The 27085-nt window shown below is 43.5% G+C and overlaps 1 protein-coding gene across 1 annotated transcript in view; it reads right to left on the bottom strand.

Moving 5' to 3' along the window:
- Window positions 1-5926: 5926 nt before the first annotated feature.
- The window catches only part of COQ5 (coenzyme Q5, methyltransferase), a 63663-nt gene continuing 42504 nt past the window's right edge, over window positions 5927-27085 (bottom strand). Inside the window, exons 4-7 of the mRNA XM_068238693.1 lie at window positions 20299-20405; window positions 13755-13843; window positions 8388-8499; window positions 5927-6197 (exon numbers count right to left, since the gene is read on the bottom strand). Coding sequence (XP_068094794.1) covers window positions 6096-6197; window positions 8388-8499; window positions 13755-13843; window positions 20299-20405 — 410 coding nt within the window. The 3' untranslated portion in view covers window positions 5927-6095. The remainder of the gene's footprint in view (window positions 6198-8387; window positions 8500-13754; window positions 13844-20298; window positions 20406-27085) is intronic.

Genomic DNA, 27085 nt, shown 5'->3' with positions numbered 1-27085 from the left:
AGGTAGTCCCCGGTTAACAAAGGAGATAGGGACTGTAGGTTCGTTCTTAACCTGAATATGTTCTTAAGTCGGAACATTTTGCCATCTCTGTCCCCTGTACCTCCAGTGTCCCCCTCTGTGCCACCTCTGCCCGTTGTGCTTGCTTATACAAGTTTAAAGCCATTTTTTCTTTGAATTTTTTTTTAAAATCGATTTTCTCAAAAACTACAAGTCCAATAAAAAAAAAAAATTTGGCTTGTTCCCATGGAAACACTGAATCCATGCCATTCGTATCAGCAGGTCATTCGTAAGTCGGGCATTCCTAAGTCGGGGACTACCTGTAATAATTTAAAAAAAAGTTTCTTCCCCAGCCCCCTGCTGATGTCCTGTGCCCGAGGTGTCTCAAACCGATCCTCTGGTCCCCAGCATGCAGATAGTTTAAGTTGCCGGGCCAGTGTGCCTGCCGTGCGTGTACAGTATGAGAGATCCTGACTTTTTCTCAATTCAGGTTTTTGTTGTTGGAGTTGTAATACTAACTAGGATCATTCCGCAATAGATCCCACTTGTAGTGTTATATTAACCCTCTGTATGCGTATTTGCCATTCTTCTCAGTGAAACAGATGGTCCACCTCCTGCCTGGCAGCTGTGACAGACCCAGTGAAGCACAATCACTGCTACATTATGAAGCACAGTGAGCAGCTTGTTAATGTATCAAGCAGTTAGGGCCCGTTTCCACTATAGCGAATCCGCATGCGGGCACTGCACGCGGATTCGCATAGGTAATGTAAGTGGATGGGGCTGTTTCCACTTGTGCGGCTGCGGCAGCGTTTTTTGGTGCGGCAGAAATCTGCACGGCAGGGCCGTCAGATTTCGCCTGCAGAAGGAATGTGCGCGAATCGCCGCTAATGTAACTAATAGGGAAATCGCATGCGGGGTGACCATGCGTTTTTTGACGCGAAATCGCATGCGATTTCGCATAGGTATTAATGTTATTTCACTCAGGCAGTGACATGGTTAAAATCGCATACAGCCTTACCTATGCGGAATCGCATGCGAAATCGCGGCAAAAACGCATGCGGAATCGCACCCGCATGCGATTTTGTCCGCGGTGGAATGCAGGCGATTCCGCACCGCACTAGTGGAAACGAGCCCTCAGGGGAGAGTGTGTGCACATGTGTCATACACATGCAAACATGCATGTATGCACATCACATTGAGGAGATCATTTAAAATATGTACTGATCAAATACATATCTAAAAATGTTTTCAGGAGACTACAGATCTCTTTTAAATAGGTGGCAGAGTATATAAAGTAATGTCCTGCCATTCCCGGCATATGAGATTAACATTTAATAATCTGTTTATCGCAAGCAAATTATTTGGGTTATTTGTTGTGCATTTGCCAGTTACCAGTACATGTGGGCCAATTCTGCTAGTCCGGGCTTCATCAGTGTCCAATCTGCCCACGCAGCAGGTGGGCAATGTAACAAGATTTAGGCTAAATAACTGGATCATTCCCAGTATCCCTGCACAGTGTGCACACACTGCACCAGACATGCCTGACAATTACCCCATGACCAAAGTTGCAAAACAGAATTTTAAAGCTATAGTGGCACAGAATATATGGTCACATTCTCTTTTAGTCATAAAAGTCTGTTTAGTAAATAAATAATATGAATCATAATAATAATATTAATGTTTAAATTGTATGTGCCATTTTCTTATAGAGTAACCAATTAAAGAACACTACAGTTGTGCTCAGAAGTTTACATACCCTGGCATAATTTATGATTTCTTAACTATTTTTCATAGAATATGGATGAGAACACAAAAATGTCTTTCACTCATGGTTAATGGTTGGCTAAAGTCATTTACCGTCAAACAACTGTTTTCTCTTTTTAAAATTATAATCACTACAAAAACTACCCAAATTACCCTGATCAGAAGTTTACATACCCTGGTGATTTGTCCTAATAACATGCATACAACCAGGCCTGGATTTACAACACAGGAGCCTATAGGCACAAATGTCCTGGCACTCTAGACTTTACCCCTATAAACCCACAAAGACCCGCCGAACCGCACTGCAAGTGTACTGGCTGCCCCAGCTGTCCCTTCTCCCTTACCCGACATAGGTAGCTACAGGTGCCCCTTAGTATTAGGTAGCCAAAGCTATCCTTAGTATTAAGTAGCTAGAGGTGCCCACAAAGGGAGACCTGTTCAGTGGAATGCCGAGACTTAGGTGAAGTAGCCTCTCGTTTACACTCTGCTCAAGACTCTTCATAGGTAAAACAAGAGGGAGGCACTTGGGGAGGGGAGTGAGCCGCCTTTCCATTATCAAGCGCTGTTGGCACTTGCCTACCGTGCCTTATGGAAAATCGGCCCTGCATAAAACTTGACACAAACAGGTTTTAATGGCTATTAAAAGGTAACCATCTTCACCTGTGATCAGCAGTCCTCACATTCTAATTAAGAAGTGGTAAATTATGGATTTTGTTGAAACCAAACCACATTCAGGTAGACCAACTCAAATTTCAGTCACAACTGCCAGAAAATCTGTTTGGAATGCAAGGAAAAACACTTAATTTCAGGTGAAATTAGGACTCAAAAAGAAACAAAATCTGGTGTGGCAGTTTCAAGATGCACAATAAGGAAGCACTTGAAGAAAGATGGCCTGAATGGTCAAGTTGCCAAAAAACCTCCATTACTATGCTTATACCACAAAGTATCCCGCTTACAATTTGCCAAACCCGCATAGAGACAACAGTTCTGGCACAAAGTCATTTGGAATGAGGAGTCTAAAATTGAACTTTTTGGCCACAACCATAAACGCTACATTTGCAGGGGACTTAACAAGGCATATGATGAAAAGTAAACCATTCCTACTGTGAAACTAGGTGGGGGATTGCTGATGTTTGGGGATGAGCGAGCCACAAGGCTACAGCAAAAAAAAAGTGACGGTTCTGGAGTGGCTATTTCAGTGAGAGGACCTGTCACCGCCGTGGGGAAGTCTAGTAGGGAATAATTTGTGCACATATTATTTATCCTGAAGCTAACGTCCTCCTTTGCTGTACCTGTTTAGAATGCATGTTGGTAATTTTAGTCCACAATTGTGGAGCTCTGCACATCTATTGCAGGTAGTCAATTCAGGTGCAGCCTCTGTTTGGAAGCGCTGCCAATGTCTCCTGCTGTACAAAACTCATGTAAGTATACTTATGGCTAGCTGCATCCATGTGCATCAATTTGCATTAAAATTATAGATTAGGACTAGTACATGATTTGCATTCAAGGCATGTATTTAGCCCTGTGGGGCTCTGCATGCCTCTGTTAGTCTACAATTCAGTTGCAGCCTATGAGCGCTGTCATTTGTTTGTTGTCTATTTCAGTCTCTTGACCTCAATATTATTGAGACATTCTGGGGAGAACTCAAACCTGCAATTCATGAAAGACATCTCAAGAATTTATGGGAGCTGGAGGCTTTTTGCCAGGCAGAATGGGCAGCTTTACCATCTGAGAAGATGAAGAGCCTCATCCACAACTACCACAAGAGTCTTCAAGTTGTAACTGATGTTAAAGGGGGCAATACACGGTTTTAAAAACTGGGGTATACGAACTTTTGATCAGGGTCATTTGGGTAGTTTGTGTATTGATTATGATTTAACACAAACACAGTTGTGTGACAATAAATGGTTTCAGCCAACCACTAACCATGAGTGAACGAAAATTTTTCGGGTAAAAAATCAAATTCTGCCAGGGTATGTAAACATATTTAATTCTGCCAGGGTATGTAAGTTTAAAGCGGATCCGAGATGAAAAACTATAACAAGTAACTTGTCTATATATCTTATCTAAAGTTTAGATAGTTTACACAGCAAATCTAGCTGCAAACAGCTTTAATAGAAAATGATTATTTCTTCCTGTGATACAATGACAGCAGCCATGTTGTTTGTAAACATTACACAGAGGCAGGCTTATCTGTATCTTGAGCACTCAGCCTGTGAAAAAAACCTAATCCCCCCTCTGCCTCTAAAATCAATGGCTAGTAACGCCTCCTCCTCCTCCTGCCCAGACTGAGCTCCCATGAGGGCTCTTTCACACCAGAGCCCTCTTTCGGCGCTTTAAAGCAAAGTCTATACTTTGTGTTAACCAAGGTAAAAGTCCATAGACTTTCATTTTTACCTTTCACACCAGACGCTGCGTTTCGATACGACGCATCCAGGCACATTTTATCGTCGGGAATCGGCGCTTCCCCTTCGGGTAAATTAACTACTACCGCCGCTACTCAGCATCGCACTGCAGATTCCCGACAACACGCCGCAACGCCTGCAGGAGCCGTTCTCCTGCACGTTTTGAGTGTGTAACCGGCCTGAGTCCTTGCTACTGCCAAGGCTCTCTGAAAACCTGTGGGCGTGGTTTATTTAGTTTATAGGGAATTAGAGTAATAAAACAAAAACAAAAGTATTTGGCTTGAGGAATGCCCTATAAACAATTGGAAAGGAACACAATTATGCAATGAGTAAAAGTTCACCTCGGATTCACTTTAAGAGAAATTGAGGGCAAAAGAGGACAGAGGCTAAAATGGATAGACAACATATGTGAAGCTATGAAAATACCTATGCAACAGCTTAAAGAGAATCTGTAACGTCAAAACGTCCCCTGGGGGGTACTCACCTCGGGTGGGGGAAGCCTCAGGATCCTAATGAGGCTTCCCACGCCGTCCTCCATCCCTCAGGGGTCTCGCTGCAGCCCTCCGTACAAGATGACGTCATTAACCTTCCCGGCTCCTGCGCAGGCGCTCTGACGGCTGTCGGCTCCGAAGTAGGCGGAAATACCCGATCGCCCACGGGTCTGCTCTACTGCACAGGCGCAAGTTTCCGGCGCCTACGCAGTAGAGCAGACCCGACTGAGATCGGGTATTTCCGTCTACTTCGGAGCCGAAAGCAGCCACAGCGCCCCCGCTGGAGCCAGCAAAGGTAAATATTGAATTGACAGTCGGGTCTGTCGCCGGCTGTTCGGAGGGCTGCAGCGAGACCCCCGTGGGACAGAGGACGGCGTGGGAAGCCTCATTAGGATCCCGAGGCTTCCCCCACCCAAGGTGAGTACCCCCCAGGGGATGTTTTTGATGTTACAGAGTCTCTTTAAAGAAGCGGTGATTGACAGAGACATCTGGCGTGCAGAATTACATATGGTCACGAAGAGTCGGAAATCGACTAAACGAATGAGGAGATGTAAACTTATGAGCACAACTATATACCCTCAAACAAAACTAAAAGGGCCCATTTATAAATTGGCAACTGAACAGGTGAAGTGCAGAAAAATGCCAATCCAGGGACATTAATCAATATATACCATGACATACAATTCCAGAAACGTTAACAAATACACCTTCATAACACCATGTACTGTACCTTGCCATTCTATACAATGGTTTTTACAGTCAACAGCCACTCCATCATCAGGAACAATACACTACCCACTTCAACACAACAGGCAAGTATTTTCACTACCATCTCTAGCTCCCTTTCCCATTAGCTCACACACACAGTTAACTCTGTGTGCTGTTTATATGTTTCTAACCCATGTACTCTATTGTCTGACCTGTACTTTGCCCAATGGGCTCTAGCTTGTCAGGAGACATGTAGCACATGCTCTATAGAAGGAAGAAACAGGAAAATCAGCTTACAGCAACATCCTGGGTCACCATAAGCTATTTGAGTATTCCATAGTAATGTTCTGAGTGTCACAGGACATGAAGGAAGGAGGAAAGATCTCTTCACTGGGGCTTTACATACCCAAAATTAATTAGGTGTCCTTTGAATTTGCATTGCTCACTTTAGTAACCTAGGCTTTTCATAACCACACATGCGAAATGCACGTTACAGCGTATCCAAGATTGATCCTTGGCACACTGTGCCATACGAATGAATATGTAACAAAAATACGAACATTTCGTTGGAAATTTTTTAATTTAATAACAAAAAAAATAAGTTACATAACAGATTTGTCACATAGGTTTGTATTCTTTACATAACAATAGAAATAGTATGTTGTCTAGATTTTGTACAGTATTTGGGTTCTGCTGGTCGTCATCAGAAATATGTTAACTGCAGCTTGCATCATAACTTAAAACCTGAATGAATTGCAACAACACCTGAAGTTAGATTGTGATAGCTGACCTTTAAAAAGCCAGCATCTTCGATCAGCTCTTTAAATTCCTCCTAGAATAAAAAAAAAATAGAAAACATGTCATGTTTGGCTTATACTTTAGTTGGTTGTATAACATTTACTGGAACTCTGCATTGTCCTATTATAATTCTAATTAAAGCAGACCTGAACCTAGAGGTTCTCTCTGCTATAAAAGATATGCAACAGCATAATAACCTTTAAAGAGACACTGAAGCGAAAAAAAAATGATGATATTATGATTTGTATGTGTAGTACAGCTAAGAAATAAAACATTAAGATCAGATACATCAGTGTAATGGTTTCCAGTACAGGAAGAGTTGAGAAACCCCAGTTGTGATCTCTATGCAAAAAAGCTATTAAGCTCTCCGACTAACTTAGTCGTGGAGAGGGCTGTTATCTGACTTTTATTATCTCAACTGTAATTGAACTGTTTACTTTTCCTCTGCTAGAGGAGAGTTCATTACTTCACAGACTGCTCTGAAAGACTCATTTTGAATGCTGAGTGTTGTGTAATCTGCACATATTATAGAGTGATGCAATGTTAGAAAAAACACTATACCTGAAAATAAAAATATGAGAATATTTTCTTTGCTGCTAATCTTCTAGTAATTATTCATAGTACACAACCAATTCATTATATCATATATTTTTTTTCGCTTCAGTGTCTCTTTAAACATAAAACATTTATTACAGCTGCTACAAATCCTAAAATACATCTGCACCGTTTCTACTTCCTGATTCATGGAAGCAGACATATTGTTAATACCTTGTGCTTTCAAATGAGCTTATCTGCCATCTCTGCCATGGAGAGATCGAATTACACCTCGTGATTAGACATAAATGAGGGGGAATTAAGAAGGCTAAACTCTATAAATACATACAGGGTGCATTTCTCTAGGTTTTCCTTCTGTCCTGTGCAAGAGTTCAGGACCAGTTTAACGCTTTTATCCAACTTACACCTTTCCTGAAAGTTTGAGTTTTTTTTGGCAGTGCCACGTGTATGGTGCTAGTACTAAATACTGGAAAGGACCAGCTCCTGGCCTTACTACAACCTACTAAGTAAGCCTGCCTTTAAAAACAATTTTGTGTATATATTAACACGAATAAGGTTTTGGACATCAGTATTTCCAGCAGCTAGGTCTCTCCCCATGTGCTCTAAAAGATCACTGTAAAGCTGCCTATATATCCAACACACTTGATTGTTCACTACTCTACAATCTCACCATTCCATGTAGTATGGCAGCTTCCCTAAACAGTCTGTGCAAATAATTCTTCACCTGAAGGCTCTGAGGCCTCGTTCACATCATTTAGCGCAGATGGCTGTGCGATTGGAACGCAACGCGTCCGATCGCACGCCATCTGCGCTCCTATGCGCTGCGCTGCAGATCCCATTCATTACAATGAATGGGATCTGCGCTGCGATTCCCAAAAATGCGTGCAGCACGCGATAGCGCAATCGCGCTGCCACGCAGCGCATATGATGGGAACGGTAGAAGGGCTGTCTATGCCCTTCTACCGTTCTTGCGTGTCGCACACTATACGCGCTGCCAAAATGCGGACGGCAGCGCGTATAGTCTGAACGAGGCCTTACTTCAGAGATGTGATGACAGTGTACACAATTGTACAGAGTGGGATGAGATGCCACTGTATGGTAGAGCACAACATCCCACGTTGCAGGAGTACTTACTGCCCATTTTACTAGGTGCCGGATGGAGCTGTTATATTGGTATGTTGGACCCGACAGGCAGTGCGCACAGATTTTCAGTTTATTTCATGCTGCAATCCATTCAAAATCTGTGTACACTGTGTGGAGGGAGATGATCAGATAGATCCCTCACTGATCAGAAAATCATCTGAAGTATCTGTTGGCCACATCAACCAGCGTATCGCCAACCTTAGGGAGAAAATACTTTTTCACATGGGTGTATGCTGAACTTTCTCCCTCAAAAAAAAAAAAAATCACATGTTCACTCAAAATTTGTGTATTATGTTTACTCAGGTTTCTTTTGCAGTGTACAAAATATGTTGGAGATCAGAAACAATCAGGAGTTACGAATAAGCAAACAGGAAATCGGGAATGGGTCAAGGACACTGAAGTACTTGGGAAACCAATAACAAATAGGAAAATATGAATACGGTACAAGTTTAACATGAAGGGGGTTTAAAAAATGCATATGATATAAATGAACGAAAGCATTTTGTGTATGAACCATGAACGTTACCTGAGAAGGAAAGCGCCGGATACTTTCCACCAAATACTGATAAGATTTCCAGTCTCCAGCTATGACTTCTCCCAGCACTGGAATAACCTGGAAACTGTAGAGATCATACAGCCTGACATGGAGAAAAAGTAACAGATAAGAATCATTAGTAGGGCTGGTTATCATACGAGCCTTACACACAAGCTTATATACGTCTTTTTTAATAAAAAACGCAAAAAAGGAACTGTAAGGACACGTTTTGAAATCACACACACACACACACACACACACACACACACACACACACACACACACACACACACACACACACACACACACACACACACACTTTTCTTCTGCCTAGTTGATCCTGTGGTTTTATTGCACTTTGTCATGTGGAGTTACAAATAAAGGCTACCAGCTTTTTCTATCAACCTCTGTCTGACTTGCGGACCCTTCCTTGCTTATGTGGATTGGCCTGGCTCACCTTGTCCTGCACTGACTGGTATGATTTAAAGGGGGTTGAGCGTGTATGAACTTTTTCCTGTTTTTTTGCCTAGGCTGGGAAATCATGCGGCCTTCTCCCCCAAAGCACTCTGAAAAAGAATGTACTCTACTCACATCAGAAATGGGATTCGCCTTGCCAGCAGTAAAGATGTTGGCATCGGTGATAAAACTAACAATGTAAGTTAAAGTAAGGAAAGTGTATACAAGGGGCAAATACTGACTTTTGTAAAAAAAAAAAGCAATTTTATTCGCTAAAGTTATAAAGATAGTTAAGTTCCCCTTTAAAGCCTAACCAACTAAACGCATAAAAAACAAACAAACAACAAAAAAAACAAAACAAGGGTTAGTGCCAAGCAGCCTAGCATTGCCCTGAAGGTCTTATTGGCCCCAGAAGCAATTTTCCATTGTGAAGTAGTGTTTGGTTTGGCCCTCTCCCCTCCTTGAAACCCATCTCCTATATCACAGTTTTGACATTGATACTTCCTCTGCTTCCAGCTGGTCAGCACCCCAAACCACTTATACTAAACATGTGCCTGCCGCCTAGTATTAAACTGTGAGGAAAAGTAGTGCAGCCCATTCAAAACTATGATATGGGAAGTAAACAACTGGGAGTGGAAGCAGTCACACTCTACTGAACTACAAAAAATAGCTTTTCTGGTCAGTACAACATGCAGGGTACAGCTGCATTAGTCGTTACTAGCCCTGATGTCCGCGTTTATAGCCTTCAATAGGAATTTAACACGACTACAGTATTAAACAATTATATCATGTTCCTCCTACAGAACTCTTTCAATAAATTACTACCACTTAGTAATTCTAACTTTAGAACTAGGCAATGTATTGAATAATAAATATGGGTGTGTGCAGACATCACTAGATGCTGTTGGCAAATGGAAATTGAAAGGTGCAAGCTGGATATCAGATACTTATATCATTTTAGTTCCAAAATAAGAACAGGAAAATAGTGTTTTGGATGTGTACATAAGTATGCTTGCTTACTATAGATGTCTAAAACAGGCTATAGCCACGAGACTGCAAACACCAGATTCCTATTCAGCCAGATTAGGAGACAATCCAAAGAATATAGGTGTAGGCTGGAGCTCCATGTATGCTGCTTACAGTCACCTCCGCCTCTTTTGTACAACAGCAAATGCTGAGCTTACAATGTGCGTTTATGAATCAGTCTGTCTGTAATGAAGGAGGTGGGCTCATACCTGCATGATGCAGTGCCTCCTAATAATAATGGGCTGTTTATGGCTGGCCATTCACAGATCGGCAGATTTCTTACAATCTTACCAAATTCATGTAAAAAGTTAACAGTATATACTGTACCCTGTTTAAAAAGTATAATTATGAACATTTTAACAACACAACAGATCTCAATGTGAAAACAAATCATTCTGGATATCTATATTCATATGGACTGGATAACGTGTTAGGGACAAAAGAATGCTACATCATTTGATGTAAACACAATAGCAAGTCAGGCGCAATGATCATGCTATCTCTAAGCTTCCTGTGTGTCCTAGCCTAATGGGAACATATTTTCTGCTCAACCTGCAGACACATAAATTATCGAAATTGTGACTTGACAGTTTTTTTTTCTCTTTTGCTCTACAAAGAGCCTGAACAGGAGGCTAACATGAGACTAGAGAGGCGAGAGTTAAGTTTTTACACACACAAAGTGATCGTGACTCGATCGCTCTGCAGAGTGCCATACAGACTCATTGAGAGGCTATAGCCTTGTGACGGGAACCGTGGCTATGGAGGGGGCATGACGACGTGGCACATGATAAAGTGGCTTCCATGCAGCGGTGGGAGTAAGGAGGGGAACAATGTGCTCGGGAAAGAATCTGGCATTTGGATAGCTGTACACAAGCTGTATTCTCAGCTGAGATAGCCCTGACCAGGCACAAACACACTAGCATATGTATGAGGCTTAAAGAGGCACTGTAATGACACAAAGTAGAATGTAGTAAATTATTCAGGATATCTACTTATGTTAATTATCCTGGTTTCAGCATCACAAACACTACCTATATCTATATATTGGTATAGAACCCCCGCCCTCCCAGTAATGCTTAGCCCAGGCTGTAGATCAGAATCAGAATCATTTATTTTGCCAAGTACAACGGGGGTTGTACCCGGAATTGTTTTTGGCTCATACAGGGTCGGTGATGGTACAAACACATACATGCGATCTTCAACACATACAATCAGCTCAGAGGTGAGTGGAGGAGAGGTTACATCTCTAAAAGAGTAAAGAAGACAGGAGCCCTGTGGCCGTGGCGTCCGAGTCTGGCGCCATCTTGTGTAGATGTGAGTTATTCTCCTCTCGGGAACATTCTGGGAGATGAGGTATTATTTCTACATGCTTCGGAACAGAGTAAACAATTTTAAATAACTGTGACTTGACAGTATATTTAACAGCCCCACCTAGTGTTTCCACCCCACCCTTTAGATTGTACGCCTCTGGCAGGGTCCTCCATTCCCTAGTGTAATCTACAGGATCATGAGCTCCTGTCCTATGACAGCCTGTACTTGTATTACTGGGCCAACCTATCAGCCAATCATCTTACAGATAAACACAACTGGGCCAAATGACTGCCATTTCAAGTCTACAGGCACCTTAAAGGGGAACGCTAGTGAATTATTGTTCTTATAGGGGCTAAATAAAATGAAGCAAGCATGTAGTAAAATTAGCTTGGCAATCTATAACTCTGGGTGTTTCAAGTCTTACCACATACAACCACATTAATCCATGCCATGCACTGATGAGGACCAACCTGTATGCATGTTGGATTATTGTGGATCTGTACAATTAACAAGCTGACATATCTCTGCATTCCAGCAGTTCTGTAGTCGTGTTTAGCTTACAGGGACATCAGAGGGACGATATGCATATTCAGCAGTGATGCATTGTGGGAGACATCATATGCTCACTACAACCTGGATAATTGCAAATACCTTCCGTTTTAGGAGTCATCAGGGAAACTCAGCTCCCACCCCGCTCTACTTACCCGGGGCTTCCTCCAGCCTCTTGCAGCGGACACGTCCCACGCCACAGCTCCGCTCTCAGCCATCGAACCGGTGTCCCCACCAGGGCAGAGGGTGATCTCGAGCGCCTGCGCCGCTGTCACTCAAGCCCACTATGTCCGTGGTGTACCGCGCAAGCGAAGAAGTACTGTGCTTGCGCAGTACACCGTGGACTTGTTTGACAACTGCGCTCGCGCTCTTCACTGGCGGGTACACCGGGCCAGCGGCAGAGAGCTGAGCTGTGGCGTGGGACATGTCAGCTGCAAGGGGCTGGAGGAAGCCCCGGGTAAGTGGACACGAGGGGGGTATTGGGGTTGGTCTGTTTTCCCTGATGACTCCTTTAAGAAGGCAAACTTCTGTTTTGCATAGCATTTTAGTAAGAGGGCTTTTTGGTTCTTTTTAGCCCCTTACACACTCCTAGGAGATCTGGTTCACCATGAGCTTGCTGGGCAATCTGTAACTATGAAAAAGATTGGTTATTAAAAGAACAAAACAAAAAAAAACCCCGTAACTTCACTTACATAATCATTGAGCATCCTGTTTCTTGTGCAGTAGGCGACGTAGATGCTGATCACAGTCCACAATCTCGTGGGGAAAGTCAGAAATGACTGCTCTTTTTTCACCAGTTTGTTCTCTCTTCATGTCTGCTGTACGAATGAGGTTCACTCTTACCTCTTCTATCTCATGCAGCTGTGGAGTATAATAAAACTAGCTAAGCAACAGCGAAGGACAGTTGTGCATAAAGGATACCAGAGCTCAAAAACGTCAGAGAACCGGAATACTACTACCTGTCCTAATGCCAGGTAGTTCTTCTATCTGCCCCCCGTAGCTTACCTAAAAGCCCCCCCAGGATCGTCTTCTGGTCGGGACTTACTGCACAGGTGCTGGCAGGTCGGTGCGCATCCTATAGCGCATGCCCGTAGTCCTGAGCGCCCTGCGCATGACGTCATGCGCATGGTGCAGTGACATCATACACAGTGCGCTCCTAGCCACGGGCGTGCGCTGTAGGAAGCACACAGCCCGGCCAGCGCAGTAAATCCTGACCGGTTGACAATCCTGAGGGCTTTTAGGTGAGCAACAGGAGGATCGGTGGGCATAAGGACAGGTAGTAGTATATGCCTGGTCCCCCCGTTTCTCCAAAGTTTTTGAGCTCTAGTATCCTTTAAGTGGCTTCTGATAAGCGCTGGGGTCCTTACACACTAAGCTGCCTTAACAGCAGTGTAGCTAGTTTTATTACACTCCACAGCTGCACAAGATAGTAGAGGAAGGTAGGAAGGTAGGAGTAAACCACCGCTCCTACAGCAGGGCATGAAGGGAGAACAAATCAGTGGAAAAAAAAATAAATAGTTACTACTGATGTTTCCCAGAGGAAAATATGGGGTGAGATGCGCACACAACAATTGGGGGAAGAACATCCACAAGAAGCCCCTGGACCATTGACGCACCAGGTTTAGTATATTTTTCCCCCTTCTTTTTCCTGTTTTTCATCTTCTAAACCTAGGTGTATCTTATAGTCCCAGGCATCATATATTCCGAAATATTGTATGTATTTTTTTTAACAGTATTGTACCGTGTTAGCCATCAGTAAAAGCAAGAGTTTTAAATGGTATCATCCTGATTTAAAACTTCGTATTTTTTAAAATCTATTCTTTTTCATAGCTAATTTTACCACATGCATGCTTCATTTTATATAGTCCTAGATTTCACTATAGTACCCCCTTAAGAAGGCGATGGAATAAAAAACAAACAAACCCCCAAATGGCATCTTACAGCTTATAAAATATAAACAAAAACACAGCACTATGAATGTATGTTGAACAGTAGTACTGCAGTGTGTGTAGTTACCTTGCTAATAATGGATTGTCAACATGACTAAATTCCAGACATAAGAACCTTCCCCCTGGTTTTAAAACACGATATGCTTCTTCAAGAGCCTTTATGTTGAAAGAAGACACAAACAATGCACTGTGAAAAAAAAAATGTACATTGTATGCTCTAGATTACTAAATAGTTACCCCATATCTCTCTCCTGTACTACTAGAATAAACCTAATGTGAGAAAAATATGTTGGGGGCCATTACCGATTTCACTTTACAAATGCTACTGGCCTGGAAGCTGCACTTATCCTCTGACTCAAATACAAAAATGCGGATCAGGTGTTCTTGTTCTGAATCCACTGGCTGCAAGCTTGTTGCAGGTGTGACACTTCCTGAAACTACAAAAGAATCATGACGGCCAAGTAATTGGTATTTTACAGTAGAATAAATTACAGCCTCCGCATTCCATCCGCTTGTTAAACAAAGCTGAAATTCACCAACTTCCAGCGTGTGATTTATACCCATTTCCATCTCAGATCACGTTTCTATTTTTCTAACTTAACCACTTAAAGAGACACTGAAGCGAAAAAAATATATGATATAATGAATTGGTTGTGTACTATGAATAATTACTAGAAGATTAGCAGCAAAGAAAATATTCTCATACTTTTATTTTCAGGTATATAGTGTTTTTTCTAACATTGCATGATTCTATAATATGTGCAGATTACACAACACTCAGCATTCAAAATGAGTCTTTCAGAGCAGTCTGTGATGTAATGAAGTCTCCTCTGGCAGAGGAAAAGTAAACATTTCAATTACAGTTGAGATAATAAAAGTCAGATAACAGCCCTCTCCAGGACTAACTTGGTCGGAGAGCTTAATAGCTTTTTTGCATAGAGATAACAACTGGAGTTTCTCAACTCTTCCTGTACTGGAAACAATTAGACTGATGTATCTGATCTTAATGTTTAATTTCTTAGCTGTACTACACATACAAATCATAATATCATAATTTTTTTTTCGCTTCAGTGTCTCTTTAAAGAGACTCCGTAACAAAAATTGCATCGTGTTTTTTATCATCCTACAAGTTCCAAAAGCTATTCTAATGTGTTCTGGCTTACTGCAGCACGTTCTACTATCACAGTCTCTGTAATAAATCAATGTATCTTTCCCTTGTCAGACTTGTCAGCCTGTGTCTGGAAGGCTGCCAAGTTCTTCAGTGTTGTGGTTCTGCTATGAACTCCCCCTTCCAGGCCCCTCTATGCACACTGCCTGTGTATTATTTAGATTAGTGCAGCTTCTCTCTTCTCCCTTATCTTTTACAAGCTGGATAAATCGTCCTCTGAGCTGGCTGGGCTTTCACATACTGAAGAATTACAGACAAGGGCAAAGCTGTTTGCAGGAGAAAAACGAGCAGCCTGAAACTTCAGTGCATAAGAACTGCAGGGGGAAAGAAACACACAATGATCTCTTGAGATTCAAAAGGAAGGGTGTATACAGCCTGCTTGTGTATGAATGTATTTTCTATGTGTGGACATACTGCACATCAACCTACTTCCTGTTTTGGTGGCCATTTTGTTTGTTTATAAACAAACTTTTAAAAACTGTTTAACCACTTTTAATGCGGCGGGGAGCGGCGAAATTGTGACAGAGGGTAATAGGAGATGCCCCCTAACGCACTGGTATGTTTACTTTTGTGCGATTTTAACAATACAGATTCTCTTTAAGGAATGCAGTCTTAAAACCCCTTAAAGTGAACCTCCAGACTAAAAAGCTACTCAGCAGAACTGAAAAGGCCTGGTGTTTCTTTAACAGTTTCACAGCATCAGAACTTTGTTTTTCTTACCCAAGCCTCATTTTTAGCTGCACAGAAGAAAACTGCCTGGGCATTTTTCCCTTGATGCTGTGTAAAGCATGAAGGGATTTCTGATGTTGTTTTTCTCATTCTGCTGTTTTGGTGCAATTTTTTTTTTTAATCTTGAATTTGAGATATGAAGCCTAGCGTGTGCAGCTGGGAGGGGTGCTCAGGACACAGGACAGTTGGAACTGTGTCTCATGCTCCCTGTCACCTCATTTCAACCAAAAAGATGGCTGCCCCTAATGAAAAAGATGGCTGCCCCCATGAAAAAACAAACATTTGCCTGTTCTTTTAAAACAGGGTGGGTAAGAGATTATATTATCCACCTATTTTAATTAACATAACTAATGTCATTTAATGACAGTATGTTTGTTTAGGCTGAAGTTCCCCTTTAAGGACCAGACACTTTTTTTCCATTCAGACCACTGCAGCTTTAACGGTTTATTGCTCGGTCATACAACCTACTATCTAAATGAATTTTACCTCCTTTTCTTATCACTAATACAGCTTTCTTTGGGTGCTATTTGATTGCTGCTGCGATGTTTAGTTTTTATTATATTCATCAAAAATGACATGAATTTTGTCAAAAAAATGAATTGTTTTACTTTCTGTGGTGACATTTTTCAAATAAAGTACCATTTCCATATACATTTTTGTCTAAATGTATTGTGCTACATGTCTTTGATCAAAATTGGATTTTTTTTTGTTTGGGTAAAAAGTTATAGCGTTTACAAACTATGGTGAAAAAAGTGAATTTCCCCAGTTTGAAGCATCTCTGACCTCATGAAACATGACTGAGCATCTGTCATGTTTCATGAGGTGCTAGAATTACAGGATAGTATAAATACCTCCCAAATGACCCCATTTTGGAAAGAAGACATTCCAGTTACAATATTTTTTATTCAAACAATTTTTTCAAAAACAGTCAAACATTTACATTTTGACATCATCATATACAAGGCTACACAATAAGCAGGATATATATTTTGAGGTATGGATGATAATCTTTAAGCAACAAAATTCAGAAAAATTATATTAAATTAGTGTTACAGAATTAGTATAGTCATGTAATGGGTCTGATTGGTAGATAGAAAGAAGACATTCCAAAGTATTCACCAAGAGGCATGGTGAGTTCATAGAAGATTTTATTTCTCGTCACAAGGAAAATGACACTTTGTGACAAAAATAAATAAATGTAAAAAAAAAAAAAAAAAAAAAAAGAGTTTCCATTTCTGCTAACTTGTGACAAAAAAAAATGAAATCTGCCACGGACTCACCATACCCCTCTCTGAAATCTTTGGGGTGTCTACTTTCCAAAATGGGGTCATTTGTGGGGTGTGTTTACTGTCCCGGCATTTTGGGGGGTGATAAATGGTAAGCACCCCTGTAAAGCCTAAAGGTGCTCATAGGACTTTGGGCCCCTTAGTGCACCTAGGCTGCAAAAAAGTGTCACACATGTGGTATCACCGTACTCAGGAGAAATAGTATAATGTGTTTTGGGGTGTATTTTTACACATACCCATGCTGGGTGGGAGAAATATCTCTGTAAATGACAATTTTTTGATTTTTTTTTTTTTTTACACACAATTGTCCATTTACAGAGATATTTCTCCCACCCAGCATGGGTATGTGTAAAAATACACCCCAAAACATATTATACTACTTCTCCTGAGTACGGCGATACCACATATGTGACACTTTTTTGCACCCCAACTGTGCTAAGGGGCCCAAAGTCCAATGAGTACCTTTAGGATTTCACAGGTCATTTTGAAGCATTTGATTTCCAGACTACTCCTCACGGTTTAAGGCCCCTAAAATGCCAGGGCAGTATAGGAATCCCACAAGTGACCCCATTTTAGAAAGACTACACCCCAAGGTAGTCCGTTAGGAGTATGGCGAGTTATTAGAAGATTTTATTTAGTGTCATTTTCCACTAACTTGTGACAAAAAATAAAATCTTCTATGAACTCACCATACTCCTAACGGAATACCTTGGGGTGCCTTCTTTCTAAAATGGGGTCACTTGTGGGGTTCCTATACTGCCCTGGCATTTTAGGGGTCCAAAACCGCAAGGAGTAGTCTGGAAACCAAATGCCTCACAAAATGACTGTTCAGGGGTATAAGAATCTGCAAATTTTGATGACAGGTGGTCTACGAGGGGCCGAATTTTGTAGAACCGGTCATAAGCAGGATGGCCTCTTAGATGACAGGTTGTATTGGCACTGAAGTGCAGGAAGCGCAGGATGTTCTCAAATCGTGACCTGGACATGGCAGCAGAGAACATGGGCATGTGATGTATTGGGTGCGTAGACCAATAAGACCGCAATACATTATTTTTGACTAGACCCATGTTCAGGAGAAGGCCCCAAAAAATTTTACATTCAGAAACTTGGAGTGGTTTCCACCGAAAAGGCTGGGCATGGTAGCTCCTTGGATTGGCGGCTGCGTATTGTGTGGCATAATGGTTGTTCTCAGTTACAATTAAGTCGTAGAGACCAGCAGTGATCAGAAAAAAAAATTCTGTCACTGCGGTGGGGCGGGTGAGGGTTTGGCCGGGTGATCAGGAGCCCGCAGGGGACAGATTAAGGCCTAATCTGATGGATAGGAGTGCTAGGGGGTGACAGGAGGTGATTGATGGGTGTCTCAGGGGGTGATTAGAGGGGAGAATAGATGCAATCAATGCACTGGGGAGGTAATCAGAAGGGGGTCTGAGGGAGATCTGAGGGTTTGGCCGAGTGATCAGGAGCCCACACGGGGCAAATTAGGGTCTGATCTGATGGGTAGGTGTGCTAGGGGGTGACAGGAGGTGATTGATGGGTGTCTCAGGGTGTGATTAGAGGAGGGAATAGATGCAATCAATGCACTGGGGAGGTGATTTGGGGGGTGTCTGAGGGCGATCTGAGGGTGTGGGCAGGTGATTGGGTGCCGGCAAGGGGCAGATGAGGGTCTGATCTGATGGGTATGATGGGTAGCAGTGACAGGTGGTGATTGATGGGTGATCAGTGGGTGATTAGAGGGGAGAACAGATGTAAATAATGCACTGGGGAGGTGATCAGGGGAGGTCCGAGGGTGTGGGCGGATGTTTGGGTGCCTGCAAGGGGCAGATTAGGGTCTGATCTGATGGGTAGCAGTGACAGGTGGTGACAGGGAGTGATTGACAGGTGATCAGTGGGAGATTACACTGGAGAATAGATGTATACAGTACACGGGGGGGGGGGGGTCGAGTTGATCAGGAGCCCCCAGGGGGCAGTTTAGGACCTGATCTAAAATATAGCGTTGACAGTTAGTGACAGGGGGTGATTGATGGGTGATTAGGGGGATGATTGGGTGCAAACAGTGGTCTGAGGGGGTGATCAGGGGGGGGGGGTCTGAGGGGTGCTGTGGGCAATCCGGGGGGCAGGATCAGTGTGCTTATGTGACTACAACTATGGCTGCCTCCTCCCCTGATGGTCCCTCGATCACTGGGACCACCACAGGAGGAGGCAGGCTGTATAATACACTTTTTATACATTACAAAGTGTATTATATGCTTACTATGCGGCAGATTGGGGGGTTAACAACCCGCCGGCGCTGCAAATTGGCCAGCGGGTTGACGTTGTGGGTGGGCGGAGCCTAATGCCGGCGGATGCGCGCGCAGGGATCCCCTGCTGCTCTGCCCCCCAGGTGCCGCCGCCGATCGGCGCTATGCAGTCTTAGGGGTGCCACTTTGCCACCGCCTATTGGTAGTGGGTGGTCGGCAAGTGGCTAACCCAGCACTTCTTCCATTAAATGAAATATTTGCCCAAAAGGAACCTAAAGTGAAAGTAATGTGGCCAGTTTAACGTCGAACACGGTGATTCCAGCGCTGGAGACTTGGGTGCAGCCGGCGCCACCATAGGCCGTAATAGGAATTACGGCTATAGCAGCGCACAGGGAGTAATTTCGACGCTGTCAGAAGACGGAGCTGAAGTTATTTTTAAAACACAATAATTCGGCTTCCAGCAATTGCTGGAAGCCAAAATATTTCATTCCCCACCATCCATGGGGCCTGGAGGGGGAATAGTATTTAACACGGCCAGGAACTTGTGCAGCAGCAGGATCAGCCATATACCGGCTGTATCATGTGCCCACATCTTCTGCGCCAATGTCTCTCGTACGCGTTTAACTTACCTAGGGCCTCTCCCAACCCCCTGTAGTCGTTCTGGTCCCTCACCTCCCTCTCATTCCATCTCTATTCAACTGCTGTGGCTCTCCAAAACCTGGCTGTGTCACTGGGCCAGTCACAGGCTACTGCACATGTGCTGCCCCTCCTTGATCTCGCTCTTGTGGCCGGCAGCTTTTAGCGCATGCACAGTAGCAATTTTTACGAACTGCGCAAATGCACAACGCTCCCATCCATGGGAGAACAATCTGCATGTTATGCACGTTATGCAGCTTTCAGGAGGGCACAGCTGCTTAATGGAAGAGTGCAGAAAGATGGGAGGGGACAGAAGGACTACGGGGGCTGGAAGAAGCCCCAGGGATGTAACTGGCCACCTTTATTCCACTTTAGCTTTCCAGTGAGAGCCAAATCACACTAAACACACCGTTTTGTTACATTTTCAGTCTCAAATGCAGAAAATGCAGATTGGCATACAAAAACAAAACAAAACAAAACAAACATAAAAAAGTTAAAATGTCCTGATCATCTAGAGGTCATTATTGTATTACCGTTCTGTCTGTTGTCACTTACCTTCTCTATACGGCTCACATTTCGAATTCCAAAGCCAATAGTATAAACATCAAACTGATCATCAGCAAAGGGCAGCTCCTCAGCATCGCCAGCTACCCATGACAAACCTGGATGAGGAAACATTACTTTTACTGCATATTACTACAACTAGCAAATCTTGTTTTATGTTACGCTTCAGTGCTAAGAAGGTTTTACTGAGACTGTCAATTTCAGAGCAGGAAACACTGGGCTCACCAATGCTTCAGAACATAAAGCAATGCTCAACTGAAATGTGGAATATAAAATCGAGTGCACTCAGCACAACTAGGGACATACTTGGCAGCTAAATATTGTCAAAGCTGTGCACTTCTTGGTCACTTAAAGTGAACCTCCAGACTAAAAATCCACTCAGCAGGACTGAAAAGGCCTGGTGTTTCTTTAATAGTTTCACAGCATCAGAACGTTTTGCTCTTATACAAACCTCATTTTTAGCTGCATTTAAGAAAACTGCCCGGGCAGTTTTGCCCTGCTGCTGTGCAAAGTCTGCTGTTTTGGAGCAATATTTTTTTTATTTTTATTTTGAATTGACATTTGAAGCCTAGCACGTGCAGATGGGAGGGGTGATGAGGACACAGGACAGTTGGAACTGTCTCTCCTGCTCCCTGTCATCTCCTTTCAACCAAAAAGATGGCTGCCCCCATGACAAAGATGGCAGCCCCCATGAATCACAAACATTTGCCTGTTCTTTTAAAACAGGGTGGGTAAGAGATTTTATTACCTATCTATTCTAATTAACATAACTAATGTAACTTAATGACAGTAAGTTTGTTTAGGCTGAAGTTCCCCTTTAAGACTGTACAAATAAACTTCACCAAGTCTCAATGCACATGGTATAAGGGAAACTTCCTCTTTATTACAGTGCATGGACACAAAGACATCCCAATCATACTACAGATGCTATTCCTCTAGTCTTCCTCTTAGCTAAAGCTAGGATCCAGTTTTGTTTTGTTTTTTTAATTTGTTTTTATTAATATTTATTCAGTTAATTTTGCAATGGTTAGAAGGGTCGGATGAATACACGGGTGGGGGTGGTACTGATCAATTTGTTAATGCAAGATATATATTCCAGGATAAAAGAAACTTCTCATCCATGTAAAAGTGTTTCAACGTGACCCACTGCTTTCTTGGATTGGTAATATGCTATTCTGGAATCCTGGCCAGATGGACCTCCATATGATATGTTCTGACATCAGCTGCTTCTAAAGGGTTTTTTTACTTAACATGTACATACAAATACAATATTTAGTTTGTAAGCCTTTGGCAGGGTCTCCCCCCACCCCTTTGTGTGTCCTTCTTGAACTTGCAACCCCACCAATGACACCCTTCCCAAGTACTAACTCGGACTTAATATGCTGGGTCTCTGTACAATCTCATGACCATGCATCTTAGACCCCGTTTGCATGGACAACCTTGTGCTATGTTGTATAACCGTTTGCTACCTCTCTGTCCGTCACCCCATGTTTACGTTGTGTGTATCCCTATTTATCGTCCAGCACTGCGTAATATGTTGGCAGTTTATAAATACAATAAATAATAATAATAATTGATTTATAAAGCGCCAACATATTTTGTGTATTATAATAATAATAATAATAATATTTTCTCTTTATTGTCTTGATGAGTGTAGCTTTACAGTAGTCATGTTCTTTCTGGTGAGGAGCACCACTGGATGCATTCAGAAAAGACAAAGTTGTGTCAAAGCGCGGTTCACAAACCCAGGTAAAAAGGTTTTCCCAAGATTAGACAGTGCATAAAAACATTAAATCTGGGCGTGGCTTGCGGCGTGCATGGATGGTCGCCTAATCCCCAGTCTCCATCCACAGGCAGCATAAAACGGCCCAAAACAGTCTTCAAATGGCCCCTTCTCCGCCCGACCACCAGGAGGAAGAACCCATAGAGTCAGAGAGCTCCCAAAAGCGGAAAAAGAGCTCCGGACGCCCGCAGAAGCTGACAGACTTCTTCCCTGAGTGCCGTCCGCGCTCCACCAACAGGCCCCAAGATGGCGCCGGACTCTCTCCGCATACCAAACAACAGGAGTGTGAGAAGCTAGACCGTGCGGACTCCAGTGCGGTAAGCCCCGATCACAGGCAGGACACAAGCTCAGAGGAGGAGACTGCTTCCCCATCATTGCGCAGCCCGGTTAAATCAAAACAGAGGCTGTCAGATTGTGCTGCCTCACCGCTGCAGGGAGAGCCCATCCCATCCCACGATCTGCCTGCTGCAGCCCCCTACCCGCTAGAAGGATTCCAAGTTAGTGAGCAACTCCTCACTCAAGCCTGCATGAAAGTAATGCTCCAGACACTCAAGCAATCTTTAGCTGCAGAATTCAACATAGTATCTAATTCAATGCAGGCTAACATAACAGACATGGAGGAGAGAATTGCATGTACAGAGGACAGGGTAGCTGCTCTCACAGTTGAGCACAATAAGATGGTGGACACAGTGGACACTAACGCTGATGAAATCTCCCTGATGAAACTAAAGATGATTGATATGGAGGACAGGAACAGGAGACAGAACTTAAAAATCAGAGGGATCCCTGAAATGATCACAGGAGATGAGCTCAAACCCTATTTGATTAAGCTATTCAAAACGCTCATCCCACAAACACCAGATAGAGAACTAATAATCGACAGGGCGCACAGGGTCCCCAAACCCAAGCAGCTTGCAAACAGCATACCAAGAGATGTAATCCTGAGAATGGCGTTCTTCCATGTCAAAGAAGCTGTCCTCTTTGCTATGCGCAATACTAAAGCCCTCCCTGATACCTACAAACAAATACTCATTTTTCCAGACCTTTCACAGGCAACTCTCCAATTCAGAAAAGATCTGAAAATAATAACGGCCACCTTAATCAATCATCAGATCAGATATAAATGGGGGTTCCCACTGAAACTCCTTATCACAAAAGCTGGCAACACACGTTATTAAAAGCGCTCAAGAAGGGCTGCGGCTCTTCAAAGAGTGGAAAATCAAACCTGACACTCCTCCGCATCGTGACAAGAACTCTGACCCGAATCCATTTGATTGGCGCTCAAAAAGGAAAAAGGACAGCAGCCTGGTTGACCAACCTGAGTCTTTTTTCTTTGTTTACCAGCTGCTTACCCTGGTAGATTCACATCCAATTGTGCCCTATAGAAACTTCCTCCCACAAGGGAGTGCGAAATACCCCTGGAACTAAGTCGCCTTTCCTTCATCTTTAGTGCGACTTAAGCATTACTGTTAGTACTGTTTGTTACTGTTATTGCTTTATATTATTATGTTCTTACTGTTACACCTTGATTGTGAACTCGGGTTGCTATATTGCTTAATCTTCATGACACTCCACAATGATTCTTTGTTCTTTCCTAAGCATGGGGAATATTTGAAGGATACTGCACTAGCCAATGTCTCACAGCACCACTGGCTAACCCCATGAAAGTCAGATTAACATCCTGAAACCTTAATGGGCTAAATTCTCCCCAGAAACGCTACGCCCTTAGCAAAGAATTGGACCACCTAAAAACGGATATCCTCCTAGCCCAGGAAACTCACTTATTAGACACATCACAATCATACTGCAAAATTAAAAAATGTCCTACAATTGTATTCGCTAACTTTTGTAAAAAGAAAAAAAGAGGACCACTTGTAGCTTTCAATTCTAAACTAACAGTTTCTATTAACGAGGTTATAAAAGACCCCTCAGGCAGGTTTTTGATAATAATATGTGAAATTAACAATACACTCCTTCCTCTGGATCAACAGGGATATGTGAGGGAGCAGGCTGGAGTTGTACTTTGTACTGGTTGAACTCGATGGACGTATGTCTTTTTTCAACCAAAATAGCTATGTAACTATGTAACTATGCACTTTAGTGAATGCATATGCCCCCAATACTGGTCAACTAAAATTTTTCAGAAATCTCATACACAAAGTCAAACAACATCGAAAAGGAACACTTATAATAGCGGGGGATTTCAATATATGTTTCGATCCAAAACTTGATTCCTCACACCCGCACAGAACGAAAATCCCCTCACTACAAAAGATGCTCTACCTAGAAAAACTCTATGATCCCTGGAGAGTATTACATGCGAATGAAAGAGGCTACACACATCAATCTAGTATACATAAATCCTGGTCTCGGATTGACTTTTTCCTGGTGGATGGATCCTCCCTTCAGCTCGCACAAGAATCCCAAATACACCCCATCACCCTGTCTGATCATGCCCCAATTACCCTAGATCTCCAATTCTCTGACAACCCTCAAACCTTTAGCGCCTGGAAAATGAACAACTCATTACTCTCATCTATAACAGACAAAAATCAGATTTAAATGGCATTAAGAGAATACTTCCAAATAAATAACAATGGTCAAGTAAGCCCCTCGACGCTATGGTCAGCACATAAAGCCTATATCAGAGGCGCCTTAAAGAGAACCCGAGGTAAGTTTGAAGAATATTATCTGCATACAGAGGCTGGATCTGCCTATACAGCCCAGCCTCTGTTGCTATCCCAAACCCCCCTAAGGTCCCCCTGCACTCTGCAATCCCTCATAAATCACAGTCACGCTGCTGACAAACAGCTTGTCAGAGCTGGCTGTGTTTATCTCTATAGTGTCAGTCTGCTGCTCTCCCCGCCTCCTGCAGAACTCCAGTCCCCGCCTGCATCCCTTCCCTCCCTGCTGATTGGAGGGAAGGGACGGAGGCAGGGACCGGAGCTGTGCAGGAGGCGGGGGAGCATCTGAGACTGACACTACAGATGTAAACACAGCCTCACAGCATGGCTGTGATTTATGAGGGATTACAGAGTGCAGGGGGACCTTAGTGGGGTTTGGGATAGCAACAGAGGCTGGGCTGTATAGGCAGATCCAGCCTCTGTATGCAGATAACATTCTTTAAACACACCTCGGGTTCTGTAACGATCAGTGTAACACAGAGAGTATCTGATTACCGGTGATCTGCAGTATCACTGGGAATACAGATATATACCAGATTATTGATTATCTGCAGTATCACCGATAATCAGATATATAAGCTAACCTCTGGACACCTGAGTAGAGTGAGAGTGTTTGGTGCAACAGTAATACTTAAGAGTACTGCACGGAGGAATGTACCTTCCGTGGGCCTGGACTCTCCCAGGGGAGGAGCTAGGCTGAGAGTAGGAAGGACAGAGTGTGAGTGACACCAATGAGAGGGTGTCACTGACAGGTCTGGGAACTGCCTCTAACAGTAAGGCCAGTTCTCGAGGTCGGGCAATCCAGGTCGTTAACACACAGACAGATACAGTACAGATTCAGAAGGCAGATGCGGGATCAAATAACAAGCAGGGTTCGGCAACAGGGTATCAGAAATATCGAGGTACAGAATCAGGAGGCAGATGCGGAGTCTAGGGCGAGCCGGGGTTCGGCAACAGAGTATCAGAATAGCAGGGTACAGGATCAGAGTACAGGAGAATAGTCAGGCAGGCAAAGAGGTCATAACAGATAATCACAATCAAACTAGTACTTTAGACTATCAACAGAATCTAGCTAAGTGTAGGATTACAGCTCCAGCTGGTCCCGGCACACTTTAGGATCTGACTCAGGTCTGAGTGCTACCACGTAGTGATCGCAACGCCAGACAACCAGCAACTGAACAGCCAGCAGTATATATACAAAACCATTCACCAGCCCCTCCCTAAGTGCTGGACCAATGAAACGAAGTAGAATTGTCAGCTGACTGGCTTGGTCAGCTGACCCTTTTCTGACTGCCATATAAGTTCTGCCTCTCTGCGCTCACGTGCGTCATTCTGAACCTTGGTGGACTATCAGTCCCAGCCACACCAGTACTGTCTTGTAATGTGCTTGCTGACCCGGGCGCGGGGTTGGTCGCACCGCCCTCAGCACCGGCCTCCCCGCGCTGGGTCAGATTGTTCGCAACAGGCCCATGCGCGCCAACTGCCGCGTCAGACGCGGCGTTTTTTTCGCGTTCAGCCATGCCATGCGCGGAAAGAGCCGCCTCCCACTGACTTATAGCGGCGGCTCTTCCGCGTTTCTTTACAGTACCCCCCCCCCTTCCCCGCGGAGTGGACTCCGGACAGCTCCTTCCAGGTTTTTCCAGGTGTAAAGTGTGGAACTCCCTCTTCAAACTATCCGCATGCATGCGGCCCTCGGGTACCCACATTCTTTCCTCAATACCATACCCCTTCAGTGCACCAGATATTGTACTGCGTTCTGCACTATATGCGAGTCCAAAATTTTCTCTACTTCATACTCAGGTTGACTATCCACCATCACAGGAGGAGGAGGAGTGGGACCCACATGAACCGCTGGTTTGAGCAGGGACACGTGAAAAGACCTTACCCCACGCATGCTGGCGGGAAGATCAACGGTAAAAGTAACGTTGTTGGTCTTTTTGGCTACCGGGAATGGACCCACAAACCTGGGACCAAGCTTGTCTGAGGGTTGTCTCAGGGTCAAGTGACGTGTGGTCCCCCAAACCAAGTCTCCTGGCTGGAACCTCCACTCTAAAGAACGTCTCTTGTCAGCTTGACCCTTTTGACTCTGAAATGCTTTTTCCAAATTACTTCTCACCGTCCACCAAATGTCTTTAAATGACCTCTGCCAGGCCTCCAGAGTAGGAAACGTAGTGGAGGCTACTGGCAAAGGGGAGAATTTGGGCGATCTCCCTGTCACCACCTGGAATGGCGAAAAACCAGAAGAAGAACTTCTTAAATTATTCTGTGCAAATTCTGCGAAGGGCAGAAATTTTACCCAGTCATTCTGCGC

Source organism: Hyperolius riggenbachi, chromosome 1 (assembly GCF_040937935.1).
Source record: "Hyperolius riggenbachi isolate aHypRig1 chromosome 1, aHypRig1.pri, whole genome shotgun sequence".
Classification (NCBI taxonomy): Eukaryota; Metazoa; Chordata; class Amphibia; order Anura; family Hyperoliidae; genus Hyperolius; species Hyperolius riggenbachi.
The sequence above is the reverse complement of the archived record's forward strand: the minus strand, read 5'-3'. Positions and strand labels throughout refer to the sequence as shown.